This window comes from Microtus ochrogaster, chromosome 5 (genome assembly GCF_000317375.1).
Source record: "Microtus ochrogaster isolate Prairie Vole_2 chromosome 5, MicOch1.0, whole genome shotgun sequence".
Classification (NCBI taxonomy): domain Eukaryota; kingdom Metazoa; phylum Chordata; class Mammalia; order Rodentia; family Cricetidae; genus Microtus; species Microtus ochrogaster.
This window is the reverse complement of record NC_022012.1, coordinates 61,352,085-61,367,062: the sequence shown is the minus strand read 5'-3', so window position 1 is coordinate 61,367,062 and position 14,978 is coordinate 61,352,085. Positions and strand designations below refer to the sequence as shown.

The window sequence follows — 14,978 nt, the reverse complement described above, 5'->3', positions numbered from 1 at the left end:
ACCAGAGCCATTCTCAACTACATTGCCACCAAATATGACCTCTATGGGAAGGACGCAAAGGAGAGAGCCCTGTACGGTATATTTCCTGTTATTACTCCAAGGGGAAACAAAGGAAGGATTTGGGTGTCTCCATGAATGAGCAAGAGGGTGGCAGGGTTTATGTCTAGGAGCAGGCTGGTTATTTCACTTAGGCTAAGTATGGAAGAGTCCATGGAGGAGAGGGAAGGGCACATGGGGTGGATGCCGGTGAGTGTGGCTATAGCCAAGGATGATGTTGTCTGCACAGCACAGGGACAGAGTTGCAAACACGGTGGCCAAGGGTCTGAGCATGGGGGAGCCATGACTCCTGGTGCCCAAAGCTTCAGTGCTGGACCTCAGCCCTCAGCTTAGGTCAAAGGACACAGGGCTTGAGGATGGAGGAGGAGTCCTAGGAAAGGAAGGGGAAGGAACTGCCTCCCACTCCCATATATAGGAATAGTGGAGAGCAAAAACTTGAATTCCCAGCCAGTTCTATGGCCTAGCCAACTCAACGAGGCTTAGGTTCCCAAGGACCGGGTTTACCTGAATCATTTCACTCAGCACTAACGCAGTTCTATGGACTGCACCACACTGGCTGGAACCCACTCTGCTTGATAAAATCCTTCAGTCATGAATCACTGTGTAGAAGTATTGCAGTTGCTCAAAAGTTAAACATGATGCTAGCCAGAAACCCTAGTGCAGGAAACATTTGTCCACGGGAAACAGAGACTCAGGTATAACAGTGCTTGGATAGAAATGCTTTTAGCAGCATTATTTTTAATTTTCTCATGGTACAATCAGCCATGATATTCAATAAAAGATGAAAGAGGAGCACAACGTATGATTTTAGCCATAAACATATATGAATGGGTGAGAGAAGCAAAACAAAGATACAGCGTGAACATTTTATGATGTTCAGTGAGCTGTCTGCAGGGCACATGTTCCTGGCTCCGGTCATATGAATGTTTCCCATCTCCGCATGGTTAAGAAGGAAGCAATCAATCCTCCTAGAGCAGCTGCCACAGTGGCAGGATTGGGGTCAGAGGGAGTGGGGATCAGACTCTGAAATCATCGGAGGGTGTCAGCAGTCTTAGAATGTGACAGATGCATTAGAACACAGAATACTACCTTTGCACGGCCAAAACCAGAAGTGTGTGGAAGTGTGACAGTGAAACTCTCCCCAAAGCACCTTGTGAAATACAGTTTAGAACAATGGATGCATGTGTCTGTGTGTGCTGTGGTTGAAATGAGTGCAGAAATAGTCATGTCTTGACAAATGTTACCATGGCCAGAATGCAGCTGGAGATTGAGCTGTTATGAGAATCAGGTGGAGAACATCTAACACTGACCTAGATGCCCCTGAGCAGAATGAGAGATCTTCAGAGACACAGCTGGGGCTCAGGCAGGGTTCTGTTTTGAGCTTATCTGGGAGATAGCTTGTTAGCTCTGAGAATCTCTGCATAGTCGTTGAGAACAAATCATGTCAGAGAGAGAGAGAGATCGAGAGTGAGAGAGGTCTGCAGAGTTTTAGAGTTTGATGGTTATCTTCTCGGATGGTACCAAGTATATCACGACTGCATCTCTAGATGGGCCAATGATACCCTTTGTCCTTGGGTTGGACCATGTGTGGGTTTGAAATATTCTAGAAGTGTATCAGAACTGTACTAGAGGGAATATTAATATATCTATTAAATACAAAATATAATGACTGATTAAAGGTGAGTAACTTTGGAACTACTTTTCAGTGTAAATTTCTCGTATTTTTAGATTAAAATATAAAATAGTAAATTTCTTTAAACTATTGACTATATGGATAATTTTGTCTTTCAGGATTGACATGTACACAGAGGGGATTGTAGATCTGACTGAAATGATCTTGCAATCGGTCATATGTCCCGCGGACCAAAGAGAAGCCAAGATTACCTTGGTAAAAGAGAAGTCTAAAAACCGGTACTTGCCTGCCTTTGAAAAAGTAAGTAGGCTGTTTGAAGTCTGGGGACACTGCCTTTCCAGGACAAGCGAAAGACAGAGGTTGGGAAGGACAGGGTGCTGCCTCACTGACCTTCCATGAGCCTCCCTGTGCAGCTCCCTGCCTACAGGTCGCTGTATAAAAATGGCCTGTGAAGGGCACTGCATGGTCACACCAATCTAGTCGTCCACATTCAACAGGGTTCAAGGCCATAACCAGACCTGATCTGTGGAAGGCTGAACCACACCAGAGATGGACCTAGATCCTGCAGACACACTGGGCTTCATTCCAGGGCAAACTGCAGAAAAACACAGATGGGAAAATATTCTGTCACATCACACAGGGAGCCCAGAGAGTCACTGGCTGTCAGGGGAAGAGGAGAGAGCTTCAAAGATGGAGAGAAGAACCTGACCTAGGACAGTGATGCAGGCAGAGGAGGAGGCTGATGAAGAGATGTAAAGGAACACTGGCCTGCAGGAGTTAGGGTCACAGATGACAGGCTTGGGAAGAGAGCCATGCATATCCACACATGAAGGGGTGTCCTTGTACATGTGATGTCTCTCTTAGTCAGGGCTTCTCTTTGGAGGTAGATTACGAACACGTCATACTGACTTTTACTTATGTCAAGTAAAGCTAAGAACAAAGCTCTGATCCTAAACCAGGCAGTGGTGGTGCATTTTAATCCCAGCACTCTAAAGTCAGAGACAGGCAGATTGCTGTGAGGCCAGCCTGGAATACAAGAAATAGCTCTAGGACAGGCTGCAAAGCTACAGAGAAACCCTGTCTCAAAAACCAAACCAAACCAAAACAAACAAAAAGCTATCATCATACAAGATAAGAACATCCTAAACATTAATCAGAGACCTGACTATGACCCCATTTATAATTCACTGAATGTTCCCTCACAGCTGCCTCTGCTCTGTGGAAGCAGTGAGGGATTTAGGAGCCATCAGGGTCCCCACATAGCCCTGTGGAGTCAAGGCCCTGTCTCACAGGACATAATATCCAGGCCTCACAGCTTGAATCATCTCTGGTGTGTGATTCATTAACTCCAGGCACACAGTGAGCTCTGTACTGAGAAATTTTGATGCTTCCTTTTGTAGTTTTAGGTTTTTTTCTTTCCTTCTTTTTTTTTTTCTTTTTCCTTACAAGAGAATTGCTGTATTATATAGTTCCAGCTCTCCTGGAACTCTCTCTGTGGACTGGCCTCAAGCTCCCAGAGATCCACCTGCCTCAGCATCTTGAGTGCTGGAATTAAATGCGTGTCCCACCATGCCTGGCCTTCTTTGCTTCTGAATGTGGTCATTATATTCTTTCTCTGTAGACGTTTACACTGTGATAAGGTGACCACAAAGCACTTTAATTCTTCTTCACTTGTAGCTCATGCTATAACCAGTGCTTGTGCTTTAGGTTATTTGTGATTTTCATATTGCTAGCATATTTAAGTAAATGTCGTAAACTGCAACTAAGGCAGTTCTATTATTAAATCTTCTCACAACCAGAAATGTTGAAATAAATGTTAAATAAATAGCCAAAATCAGAGAGGAGGATTAACACCATATGGTGTTGGCATGCTCATCTATCCATACAAAGATACTGAGACTCTGACTCAGTTCCCCCTGAGCAATTCAGCCCCGTCAGTCATGATGCAGTGAAGGTTGGGAGTCAGAGCCGATGCTGTACAGGGAGGATGTATTGTAGCTCAGCCAGGTGTATTTCAGATTCCAGAGAACTGAGGAGAGCAGACACAGGAGAGGACAGACACAGGGTGTTCTCTGGAGACTGATGTTCCCTGCAGATGAGGCCTCTGCCCACGGGACTGAACAGACAGGACAGGGAGAGGAATGTCCTGAACTCTGGTGCTCTGTCATTTCAAACTAAGGGGAGGAGCCATGATGTGCAAGGGGCTAAGCCCTTATCCCATGAGGAAAATGTACATAGGGTGGTGGTGTGAAGGCTGTGGGATTGCAATGATGAGAAGGGTCACCTGAGCTTTAGCGAGGAGGTCATGTGCCTGATTCTCATGCTGCCTCTTGCATCATAGGCCTGTGTCTGCAGTTGTATACCTGCCAGGAAGAGTCAGAGACTCCTTTGAGAGACTTGGGAAGAAGTAGTTGCAACAGCTCAACCCTATATGCTCATAATCTGTCTCCTTTAATTTGGCAGGTCTTGAAGAGCCATGGACAAGACTACCTTGTTGGCAATAGGCTGACCAGGGTGGACATTCACCTGCTGGAAGTTCTCCTCTATGTTGAAGAGATTGACTCCAGCCTTCTGGCCCCTTTTCCCCTGCTGAAGGTGAGATCATTTCAGAGAGGCAGCCGCATACTCATGGCTCTGAAAATCTAATGGTGGCTTGTGTGCTCCTGAAGGGCCACATTTCAGCTTTCCATACTGAGCTATTAAACACTCACTATTAGTGTTTCAGGCAATCAGATAAACTTTTCAAAATGGAAAGTTGAGGCTGCTACCCCAAGAATATATTTTTTGCATTGATAAAGACACAGGACCCCGCAGCTCTCTCCTTGGACCCCTGTTCCATGCAGGCTGCTTCTGGCCTTCATCTTCCATCTCCTGTGGTCTATCTTTGCACACTCAGTGTCTGAGCAGGCCTCTGTCATGCTGACCCCTTCCTCAGCTCTGACTTCTCAGGACTGTGCTTCCCTCTTCATGGTCCCCACCACGATGTGTCTGACTCACCCTCCCCCCTGTGACCCGATCATTATCTCCAGTGTGAAAACTGACTGTGAGTTATTCCTGATCAGACTTTGATGTTTTCTGCCTCCAGCTCCACGTCAGTTTTTCACGTCTTTACTTTTCTTTGCTAGTCTCTGCTTTGCATCCGAGAGACACAGGGCTCTGTGCTCTGTATTACAAAACTACATCTCAGCGTGTGTCCAGGGACCTGAAGAGAAGGCAATTCGAGGTCAAAAGAGTTCTTAAAGAAATTATGCTGAGCTATGGTTTCTAGCTCATGGATTTGTCGTTCTTCCCATTGTCTACACAGGACCTTTTGCAAGGATGCAGTTGATTGTGTTCGGGGGGGCTCATGTGTTTTGGACTGTGTACTTGAGCTGTTCTGACTCTCAAGGTTGTGTGTTCTGGATTACAGGCCCTGAAGAGCAGAATCAGCAGCCTGCCCAATGTGAAGAAGTTCCTGCAGCCTGGCAGCCAGAGAAAGCCTCCGCATGACCCCAAATAAATTGAAGCGGCAAGGAAGCTTTTCAACATTAAGCTGCATTGTTAGAATCCACAGACACCAGTCACTGAGATTATTAAATAATAAAGAACAATTGTTCATCCTGGTTCTTGTGATATAATAATTATCAACCAATGGTATGTGTATCTCATGTCTTCAACCTGTTGAGCTTGGATTGCAGACATCACTGAGGAAGAAGAAGGCAAACAAAAATCACTACAAATAAAAGCAAAGCTTGTAAAAGTGAGGAAAAACTAAAGAAGAAGAACACTAATATAAGGAAAGAATTGACTAAAACCATTGTAGAATTACCCAAAATGTTTAAAAGTAAAGTTAATGTGCAAAATGAAGAAATTAAAAGAAAAAATGGGAAAAATAAAGAAGAAAAATTTAAGGTCCAAAAATAAAGGAGAAAGAAAGAAAGAAGAGAGAAAGAAAGAAAGAAAGAAAGAAAGAAAGAAAGAAAGACATAGGAAAAGAACGACTGCAAGTCAGGGGAACAGATATTGGGTAACTAGTAAAAGGTTTTTTGTTTTTTTTTTAAGAAGGAAAAAATAGCAGAGAAAACAAAATTAAAATTTAAGTTAGTGAGGAAGAATCTGGAGAGCTGGCTAAGAGGTGACAGACACAGCTGCTCTTGCCGAGGACCCAGGTTAGGGCACTGCATCTACAGGACATCTCACTACCATCTGTCACTCCAGCTCCAGAGAACCTGATGTCCTCCTCTGGCCTCTGTGGTCACTGGACACCTGTGATACACATACATACCTGTAGGCAAAACACCTCAACACACAAAATGAAAATTTAAGTTATTTTAATGGTAAAAGCAAAAGAACAGGAAAACACACATTCCATCAAAATAACAATAACAGAAAATTTCCTTAAAAAAGCTCTGTCTTTAGTCAAGTGGAGTGGTACAGGTCTTTAATCCCAGCCCTTGTGAGGCAGAACTACAAAATTCTCTGTGAGTTTGAGGCCAGCCTGGTCTATATGATCAGTTCCAGGACAGCCAGAGCTACAGAATAGTGATATCCTCTCTCAAAAAATTCAGAAGAATATTATGTCCTTGCCTGGTGTGGGAAAATTGTCTGTATTGTGTCAATCATGTTTTAAATAAATGCTGATAGGCCAGGCAAGAAGTATAGGTGGGTCAACCAGACAGGAAGTAGAGGCAGGGCGATGAGAACAGGAGTATTCTGGGAAGCAGGAAGCTCACTCCACAATTCTGCCCAGACCACAGAAGAAGCAAGATGTAAGCTACCTCGCTGAGAAAGGTACCGAGCCATGTGACTAACAAAGATAAGATTAATAGGTTAATATAAGCTACAAGAGCGAATAAGTAGCCTGAGGTAATGGACCAATCAGTTTTATAACTTATGGAGATTTCTGTGTGATTTTCTTTGGGGCTTGCCGGCTGTGGGGAACTGGGCAGGACAAAAACCCCAACAAGCAGGCCCCTTCATGTTACACTTGCCTCCACTGGAACCCCTGACTTCATCCTTTCCATGCAATATCAAATATCCAGGCCCAGTCCTGTCCTGAACATCTTCTATTGAGGTCTAGCCTGGTGGGTCCTTCTGTTCCTCCTCTCTGCATAGCCTCCCCTTCCTCAGGTCTAGCCTGGGCTCCACACCACTGCCCTGGTGTATTCTGGTGAGTTCCACTTCCACTGCCATCAACCTCCAGCTCAGGCCAGCATGCACATCTGCACACACGTCAGCCCCTCCCCAGCTGTGGGAGGCACAGAGCCCTTGTGCTCACAGATAAGCTCTAGGGAACCAGGAATGCTAAACACAGTGGCTTGTCTCTTCAAAGAGAGGGAGGCATTACCTGTTTCCCACCCAGGAGGCCGGAAAACAAGGGGGTTAACAGCCTGGTGGCCTTTGAGCAATCTGTGTAATGAAGATCATACCGGATCCTCAACATGACCCATATCATGAGCTTGTCTCTCTATAGAACTCATGTTTATGGATAATGTCACTTGTACTTTACAAAGAATCTTGGTGTAGTCTTGTCTTATGCTTTAGTGTGCTCAGGGGATTAAGTTTATCACCAGGACTCTTTTTCAGCAAATTGTGCTTTGCTTAAGTATGCCCCAAATAAACTGCTCAGGGTCAGACTCCCTTCTTCCCTCCTGTGGGTTCTTACTCTGCTGGCTGTGGTGGTTGTAGAGACCCCACACATGCAAGCACCTATCCCCTGAACCATCCCTCACACACCATATCCAATGTCAGTTCTGTGCTATTCCCACACATTCTGTGCTTTGTCTCAGCCTGCTGTGTCCACATCAGATACAGAACCAACAAAAGAGTCCCACACACCCAGTTCCCATGGAAAACAATACAAGCAATATGAAAGATGAAGGCAGCATCTTCCCCATGCAAACCCACCAGTCCTATAAAATGTTCTCAAATGAGTATCAACCCCAGATCACAGACATTCTTAATACGGAAATTATGGATTTCACCACAGAATTGGTGGTGTTTAGAGAAGAAAAAACACAATAAATTTAAAGAGAATAAATACTTCAGTGATGCTCAGGAAAACACATACATAAAACTGATGGAAATAATGAAGAAAACCAGGATTTAAAAAATGCATTCAATAGAGAGATAGGAATATTCAAGAGAGCTCAAGCTGAAATGAAGGCAGAATTTTAAATCTTAATGATGCAATTAGAAAACTCAGGGAAACATCTTACAAATAGAATGGTTCAAGTAGAAGAAACTTTAACAAGCCTCAAAGATAAAGTACAGGAAAGAGGTCACACAATGAATATGAAATTAAAAATACATAAAAGAAACCTTCATGAAATGAGGGACACCATGAATATATTGGTTATTATTTATGGGCACAGATGAAAGATAAGCATCCCAGGACAAAATATATATATCTTTAATCACAAATCATGAGACCCTGTGCTATGCACATGCGCATCACCCTGGAAGGCAGCACTGCTGCTTTGCCAGCTGTTTGTAGAGCAGTGGAGTGGATTCTACAGCTGAGGAGAAATTAGCAGTGCACACCAGGATACAAAGGGGCCAGCCCTGGACACTGGAGGGTGTGCAGACTCAGGCAGTGACACACATCTCTGAAGCCACCGAGGTCAGCAGATAATGATTAATAGCCCGAGACCTATGGACCATTGATTATAACTAAAATCACAAGTGAACTTGCGGGGCTGTGAATGAAGTCAGTGATAGATGCCCTTGTATGTGGATAAGATCCCTGAGTGTGAACTTGGCAGTAAGTAACCATAATTCTCACTGTCTTTTGATGACATTGCTAATGGTGACATGACAGCTTCCCCACAGCAGGAACTGCAGGGATGCACAGATGCACAGAGACCCAGAGCATGCTGGGACAGTGTGTTGATGCTCATCCAGGCGAAGCTAAGGGTGAATTGTGAAATTCCTTTTGCCCTTCTGCTCCAGATTAAAAGAGGACAAAGGTTAAGACAAATAATCTATTGCAGGACATTAGCATTCTCATCAGATACAGTAAGCAGGAGACATTGTAACCTGAACTTCAACTTAGCCTTGAAGTTGAGACAATGTGTTAATTCTGTAATTTAAGGCTACTTCACAAACTTTCCCCAAATTCAGTAGATGTGAGTCACATCTTATCATAGCTGAGGGTTCCGTGGTTGACTCTGGGACACCATTCATGCTTCTAGCTCAGTCCTCCCTCCCGTGTTTCTTCTGTCCTGAGCAACGTGCTTCATTAGGGTTGTTCACAGGAGCACGCATGAGAGGTCACTTAGAGACACAGGAGAATTAAACCAATGAAAACATTCAAGGATCCAGATCTTCCGGAGAGGGTGGTGGCTTGTGAGCCCCTCCCTGATTCGTCAGCTTTCTACTCTATCATGAAACTCTGGAATCTTGAACCCCGTGTGAGTCCACAGGAGTGGCTGCTCCCTATTGGTCCCCACCCCCTTGATGAGAAAGGTCGCCTTATTAAAGCAGCTTCCACACTCTTCTGGGGCAGGAGTTGAGGAGCTGAGCAGAGCGGAAGTCTGGACTCTCACTAGGTCAGTTCTCTCTCTTATAACCTCTGTAACTAGTTCCATGTCTGCATCAGTGGAAAACAGCTTTTCAATGTTCTCTTTAGCATGCATTAATTGTACAAAGGAGCTGGTTTTATTATGTAGTTTCCATATATGTACTTATGTTTATGTATATATATACTTTATAATATTCATTGCTCAGTACCATTGACTTTACCTGTGTTTGATTCTGGTTCGTATGAATTATTTCGTTAATGAATGTTGAGTAGCAAGCTATTTCCCCTCCCCTGCTCCTCTCTTTCTGTCCTCCCTCCCCTCCTCCATTCCTTCTTCCTCATTACTTCCTGTTTCCTCTGTCCTGGTCTTCATTCTTCCCTTCTTCTCTCCTTTCCTTCCTTCTCCACTTCCTCCTCCAGCTTCATCGAACTGAAGGTGGGGCTTAAGATATTTACAAAGGAATCTAAAGGCATGGGATTTAGGACAGTGAGGAGTAGTTTGGATTGTGCTCTCAATCAAACCTTAGATCAATAACTTTCTTCTCTTGAACTGTGTTCCAGTCTCACAGAGAACGTGCAGATTTCTCTCACTTGAGAACTTGAATTCACCCATCTCTCCCAGGCCTCCCTCCCAAAGCCCTTCCCCAGTTTGGATTTCTACCACATTTGTTTGTGTCCTGTGGATTCTGATTGCTTTGATGATTCTGCTTAAATAGCAGACTAGCAGGTTTCACACTTAGGATTTGTTACTTTATTACAATCTTATTATCACCAGGCAGCGTACACCTCTATCCCAGCACTAGGGAGGCAGAGCCAGGTGGATATCTGTGATTTCGAAGCCAGCAGGGTCTACAAGAGCTAGCTTCATGACAAGACCAAAGCTACAGAGAAACTTTGTCTCAAAACAGCCCCCCCAAAAACCTTATTATTTAATTACAAACAAAACAATCTGTTTTTAGATGGTATTTCCAAGAAAGCAAATGAAACATAAAGTATGAATCTTGAACTATTGAACCCTGAGAAATCAGAGGACTGTGGGCTAAACTTTATACCAAGCAGAAGGCGGTCTACTGATGTCCTGTGGTCACAAATGTATGTATGAGGAAATGAACGGGACAAAAGAAAACAGTTTAAAATTCTGTAGGAAGACATGGCAGGAAGAAATGAGTCTGTAGAGGAACGAGGTTAAACCCAAACTCGGACGCTCAGCCGTTATGCGGCCAACCCTATGCTAAGGTTCAAAGCATTCATCACTAATCTGGAGAAGACCAGCGGACTCTGAGACAGTGTGCAGCTCTAAAACTGGGAGGTTAGAGGTTCTGCAGTATGGGGAGGGATCTGAAAGCCTCAGCATTTCAGAGTCCCTGTGAAGTCCCAGTATTGGACATTCCAGGGCAAAGGAGAGTTCACGGAGAAAACAGAGAAAAGCAAACAGAAAGACAAAAAGAACAGAGCATTATACAGTGCTGTAGGAAACTGCCAGGTGCCCAAGAGAAGCAGCTGTGACCTGAGGACAGGGAGGCCGTGCTTCTTGCCTACATAGTCACTTCAGCCTTGGGCACTTACACACACACACACACACACACACACACACACACACACAGAGAGAGAGAAATGAATACACTCACACATACATCACACACACACACTCTCTCACACACACACACTAACACACACACACAGACAGGCAGGGTCCATTTTAAAATACAGACTCTGAAATGTCCAATTATATCACAAGTTGAAGACACTGCCCATGAACCATAATGTTGACTTACAGCCCACTGAGCAGCAGGACCCAGTATGTGGATTCCTTGTGCAGGAACTGAGCTGCACTTGCCAGGGTTTCCTCATCACGTATCACGTGACTGTCTGCACATCTATGTCTCCTGAAAACTTGAAACAGTGGCAGCTCCTCAACCACAAACTCTGTGGTGATTACATGCAGTTCACATGAGCAACTGCCTGTTATGTGGTGTGCACCAAAGGCAGTGACTCCCTGTGATATGAAGTTGATGCATCAACTACCACCTTCTGGACCATAGAACAGGATCCAGTCTATCAGTGGGAAACAGACCTGCAACCAGGAGATGGGCCCTTCTCTTGTGGGGAAAATAAGGGTTTGGCACAGCCAGGGTGACATGAAGCCATCAAAGCTTCTGAACTGAGCAACCCAGGGACCAAAAGGCTGGGGAGGGACTTTGTCTCATCCCCTCCATGATGGCTCTGCTTCCAAAGTTCAACATACACACTATAGGATCATCATTATAGGATCCAGGATGCTCTGTCTATGTCCTCAAAGTGAAGGCACATGACCAGCTGAGACCTGTTTGGTGCAATTGCAGGTTGGCACTCATTGATGGGTGAGAGATTAGTCAGTAGACCTTCCTGGGCCCCTGCAAAAAAAGGCAGACGGCCCTTCCCTAGTGCTGTATTACTGACCATATCCCAGAGCGCAGTTTCCAGGATTGATCTCTTTGCTTTCCATTCACAGTGAAACCACAGCTGCGGCCATGGCTGGGAAGCCCGTGCTTCACTACTGGAATGCCAGGGGCAGGATGGAGTGTATCAGGTGGCTCCTGGCTGCAGCAGGGGTGGAGGTAGGTTGTGCATTGCTCTTCTGGAACAGGACCTAACACAAGTCTAAATACTCTCTAAGCTGAGGGGCTCCATACAAGGAAATTTGGAAACAATTTTACCTTATGGTAGTTGTCTTGGTGCCCACGACTCTACCAAGATCAAGATGGTTGGGACTATAATTATGCCTCAGTCAACTCTTACACTAAGTATGCCCCTTGATCAACCAGGCCACACGCTACATGCCTGTGGGGGATAATGGGAACATGCCCAATGTGCTCAGCCACCACCAGGACCTTAATGCAGGGCTAAGCCTGGAATGGTTGAAGAACCCATAAGTAGATCTCCTGGTGGAAGAGGGCCCCTTTCCTGTTAAAATGTGAACACCAACCCCACAAAAAATGATAGTCATCTTGTATTAAGAAGGAAATGGACTGATTTGAACAAATGGAAATTTTACTTTGCTCTTGTACCAAAGAACACAGTCATATTAAAAGATGCTTTCTTTTTTTTAAAAAAAAGATTTATTTATTATTATGTATACAACATTCTGCCTCCATGTATGCCCGCATGCCAGAAGATGGTACCAGATCTCATTACAGATGGTTGTGAGCCACAATATGGTTGCTGGGAATTGAACTCAGGACCTCTGGAAGAGCAACCAGTGCTCTTAACCACTGACCCATCTTCCAGCCCCTAACAATGCTTTTGATAGAGGAGAATCAAATAGTTATTTGGTTACTTTTTTATTTGAATTGAATAGAGTTACAAAAAAGGGACATATTGAAATATAAATTTGAATTCTGATCATTAGACAATACTAATTGCTTATTGCAGGTTATAGTATGATATTTTGATTTTAAGTCTGACACTGTTCTTTCAAAAAGAGTACTTACACTTGGATATTCACGGTAAAGTGTTTGCGATGGAACGTTTGACACCTCAAGTCTGACATTAAAATCAGAGTCACAGAGAAGATGGGCAGAGATGAACCCGGTGGACATTACCTGGGTGCTATTGGAGCTGGTGATTGATGGGTGAGGGAGGATCTTTGTGTGTTGTGTGTGATTTTACAGTATAGAACCAGAAATTTCCATGATAAAAATGGTTTCAAGGGGACAGGGGACTGAAGTGATGGCTCAGTGGTCAAAATCCCATGGTGTCCTTGCAGAGGACTCAAACAGGCTGCTCACAACTGCCTGTTGCTCTAGCCTCAGAGGGTGCCCACGCCTCTGGTCTGCACTCCTATAATATAAAAACTATGAAAAGGGTAAATTATACAAGAGATGTTCAATAGAGTTAAGTTAAAGATAAACAGGACAAATGGGAGCCCTGACACAGAAGACAGAAACACACCGCCTGCCACAGTCCAGCACACTCAGTAATCAGTTTGTAGAGACTTTCAAATGCTAGGTGCAGGGCTGGTCGGGAGGGCATAGGTAGGATGTAAAGCAGAGGTGCCATCTTCAGGTGGCCCCACATCTGTGAGCTTCCAGAAGTGAAAGAGTGGTCCAAGTGAGTGTGGAAGCAACATTCTGAGGTTAAATATTTTCTTTCCAGCTTTAGAGCAGAAAATTCTGATAGATGTTAGTGCTGCCCTCTAGAGGTGTCACTGGGAAAAACACTTCCCAGCTCCCTCCAGGGGAGCTCAGCTGTTGGTACTTCCTGAGAGGAAGTACTGGAAGCTACTGAGACCCTGCCCTCCTCAGACAGGGGCAGAATGGGAAGGTTAAAGGATGAAGTGGTGTCCTGTGAAGGTGGCTTTGGTGTCCTCCCTCAGAGTCATGGCAATGTGTTTCCCTCCAGTGTGGAATCCACCTCCATTCCTAAAGGAACAGGGCTTCAGCTGATCCTTTCTGAATGAAGGAGGGCATAAGAACTGAGACACGCTAGTGCCAGCCCAAAAGGATTTTTTTTCTTTTTTTAAATTTATTTATTTATTAAAGATTTTTCCCTCCTCCCCGCCACTGTCTCCATTTCCCTCCTCCTCCCCCTATCAAGTCCCCCTCCCTCATCAGCTCAAAGAGCAACCAGGGTTCCCTGACCTGTGGGAAGTCCAAGGATCACCCACCTCCATCCAGGTCTAGTAAGGTGAGCATCCAAACTGCCTAGGCTCCCCCAAAGCCAGTACGTGCAGTAGGATCAAAAACCCATTGCCATTGTTCTTGAGTTATCAGTAGACCTCATTGTCCGCTATGTTCAGCGAGTCCAGTTTTATCTCATGCTTTTTCAGACCCAGGCCAGCTGGCCTTAGTGGGTTCCCGATAGAACATCCCCATTGTCTCAGTGTGTGGGTGCACCCCTCACGGTCCTGAGTTCCTTGCTTGTGCTCTCTCTCCTTCTGCTCCTGATTTGGACCTTGAGATTTCAGTCCAGTGCTCCAATGTGGGTCTCTGTCTCTGTCTCCTTTCATCGCCTGATGAAGGTTAATATTCGGGAGGATGCCTATATGTTTGTCTTTGGATTCACCTTCTTATTTAGCTTCTCTAGGATCACGAATTATAGGCTCAATGTCCTTTATTTATGGCTAGAAACCAAATATGAGTGAGTACATCCCATATTCCAGGAGGATTCTTTAAGAACATGAATAGCTGGGTGCCAGTATATGTACATCAGCTCTGTGGGTCAAGGGATGTTCTAAGCCACAGAACTGTTGATTCATCTCATGAGGAGGTACGGCGTCTGCACAGGCCTTCCTCTTCTGTGTCCATAGTGACTGAGAAGGCAGTGGGCAGAGACTGCTAGAGACCCTGGCTCAGACCTTCCAGCTCAGTGTGCCCACACGCTGCATTGTCATCATCCTCCTCACACCCATCAAGCCCATCACAGTTCAGCCACCTCTGTGATGACTATCACCACTCCCTGCACCTCTCTGAGTGCTGTGCACGTTGTTGACGTCATTTCATTGTCTGTTAGTCCAATCTGTGGGGTTATAGGATCATCAGCACACTGTCTCACCACACAGCATTGAAGCTCATTTTCAGCCTTTCACGTCTGAAAAATTTCTTTAATCTGTGAAAGGAACAAAGTGGTTTAAATTACTCTAGATGGCTGGAGAGATGGCTGGTGGCTAAAGATTAAGCCACATGAGTTCTGATCCCAGGAACCCATATAAAAGTTCAGAGTAGCCGGGCAGTGGTGGCACACGCCTTTAATCCCAGCACTTGGGAGGCAGAGGCAGGCGGATCTCTGGGAGTTTGAGGCCAGCCTGGT

The 14,978-nt window shown here is 44.9% G+C and overlaps 2 protein-coding genes across 5 annotated transcripts in view; both read left to right on the top strand.

Moving 5' to 3' along the window:
* LOC101993112 (glutathione S-transferase A2) overlaps positions 1-14,978 on the top strand; it is a 92,067-nt gene that overhangs the window by 70,212 nt on the left and 6,877 nt on the right. The window contains exons 1-4 of one of the 4 annotated variants that reach the window (XM_026779514.1): positions 7-71; positions 1,849-1,990; positions 4,154-4,285; positions 5,100-5,216. In XM_026779514.1, coding sequence (XP_026635315.1) covers positions 1,856-1,990; positions 4,154-4,285; positions 5,100-5,189 — 357 coding nt within the window. In that variant the 5' untranslated portion in view covers positions 7-71; positions 1,849-1,855 and the 3' untranslated portion in view covers positions 5,190-5,216. Of the gene's footprint in view, positions 1-6; positions 72-1,848; positions 1,991-4,153; positions 4,286-5,099; positions 5,292-14,978 lie in introns of those variants that run through there. The other 3 variants (XM_013346390.1, XM_026779513.1, XM_026779511.1) reach the window with 3 other exon arrangements.
* LOC101993393 (glutathione S-transferase A2-like) overlaps positions 9,176-14,978 on the top strand; it is a 12,698-nt gene continuing 6,895 nt past the window's right edge. Inside the window, exons 1-2 of the mRNA XM_005347588.3 lie at positions 9,176-9,219; positions 11,683-11,788. Of these exons, the coding sequence (XP_005347645.2) occupies positions 11,702-11,788 (87 nt within the window). The 5' untranslated portion in view covers positions 9,176-9,219; positions 11,683-11,701. The remainder of the gene's footprint in view (positions 9,220-11,682; positions 11,789-14,978) is intronic.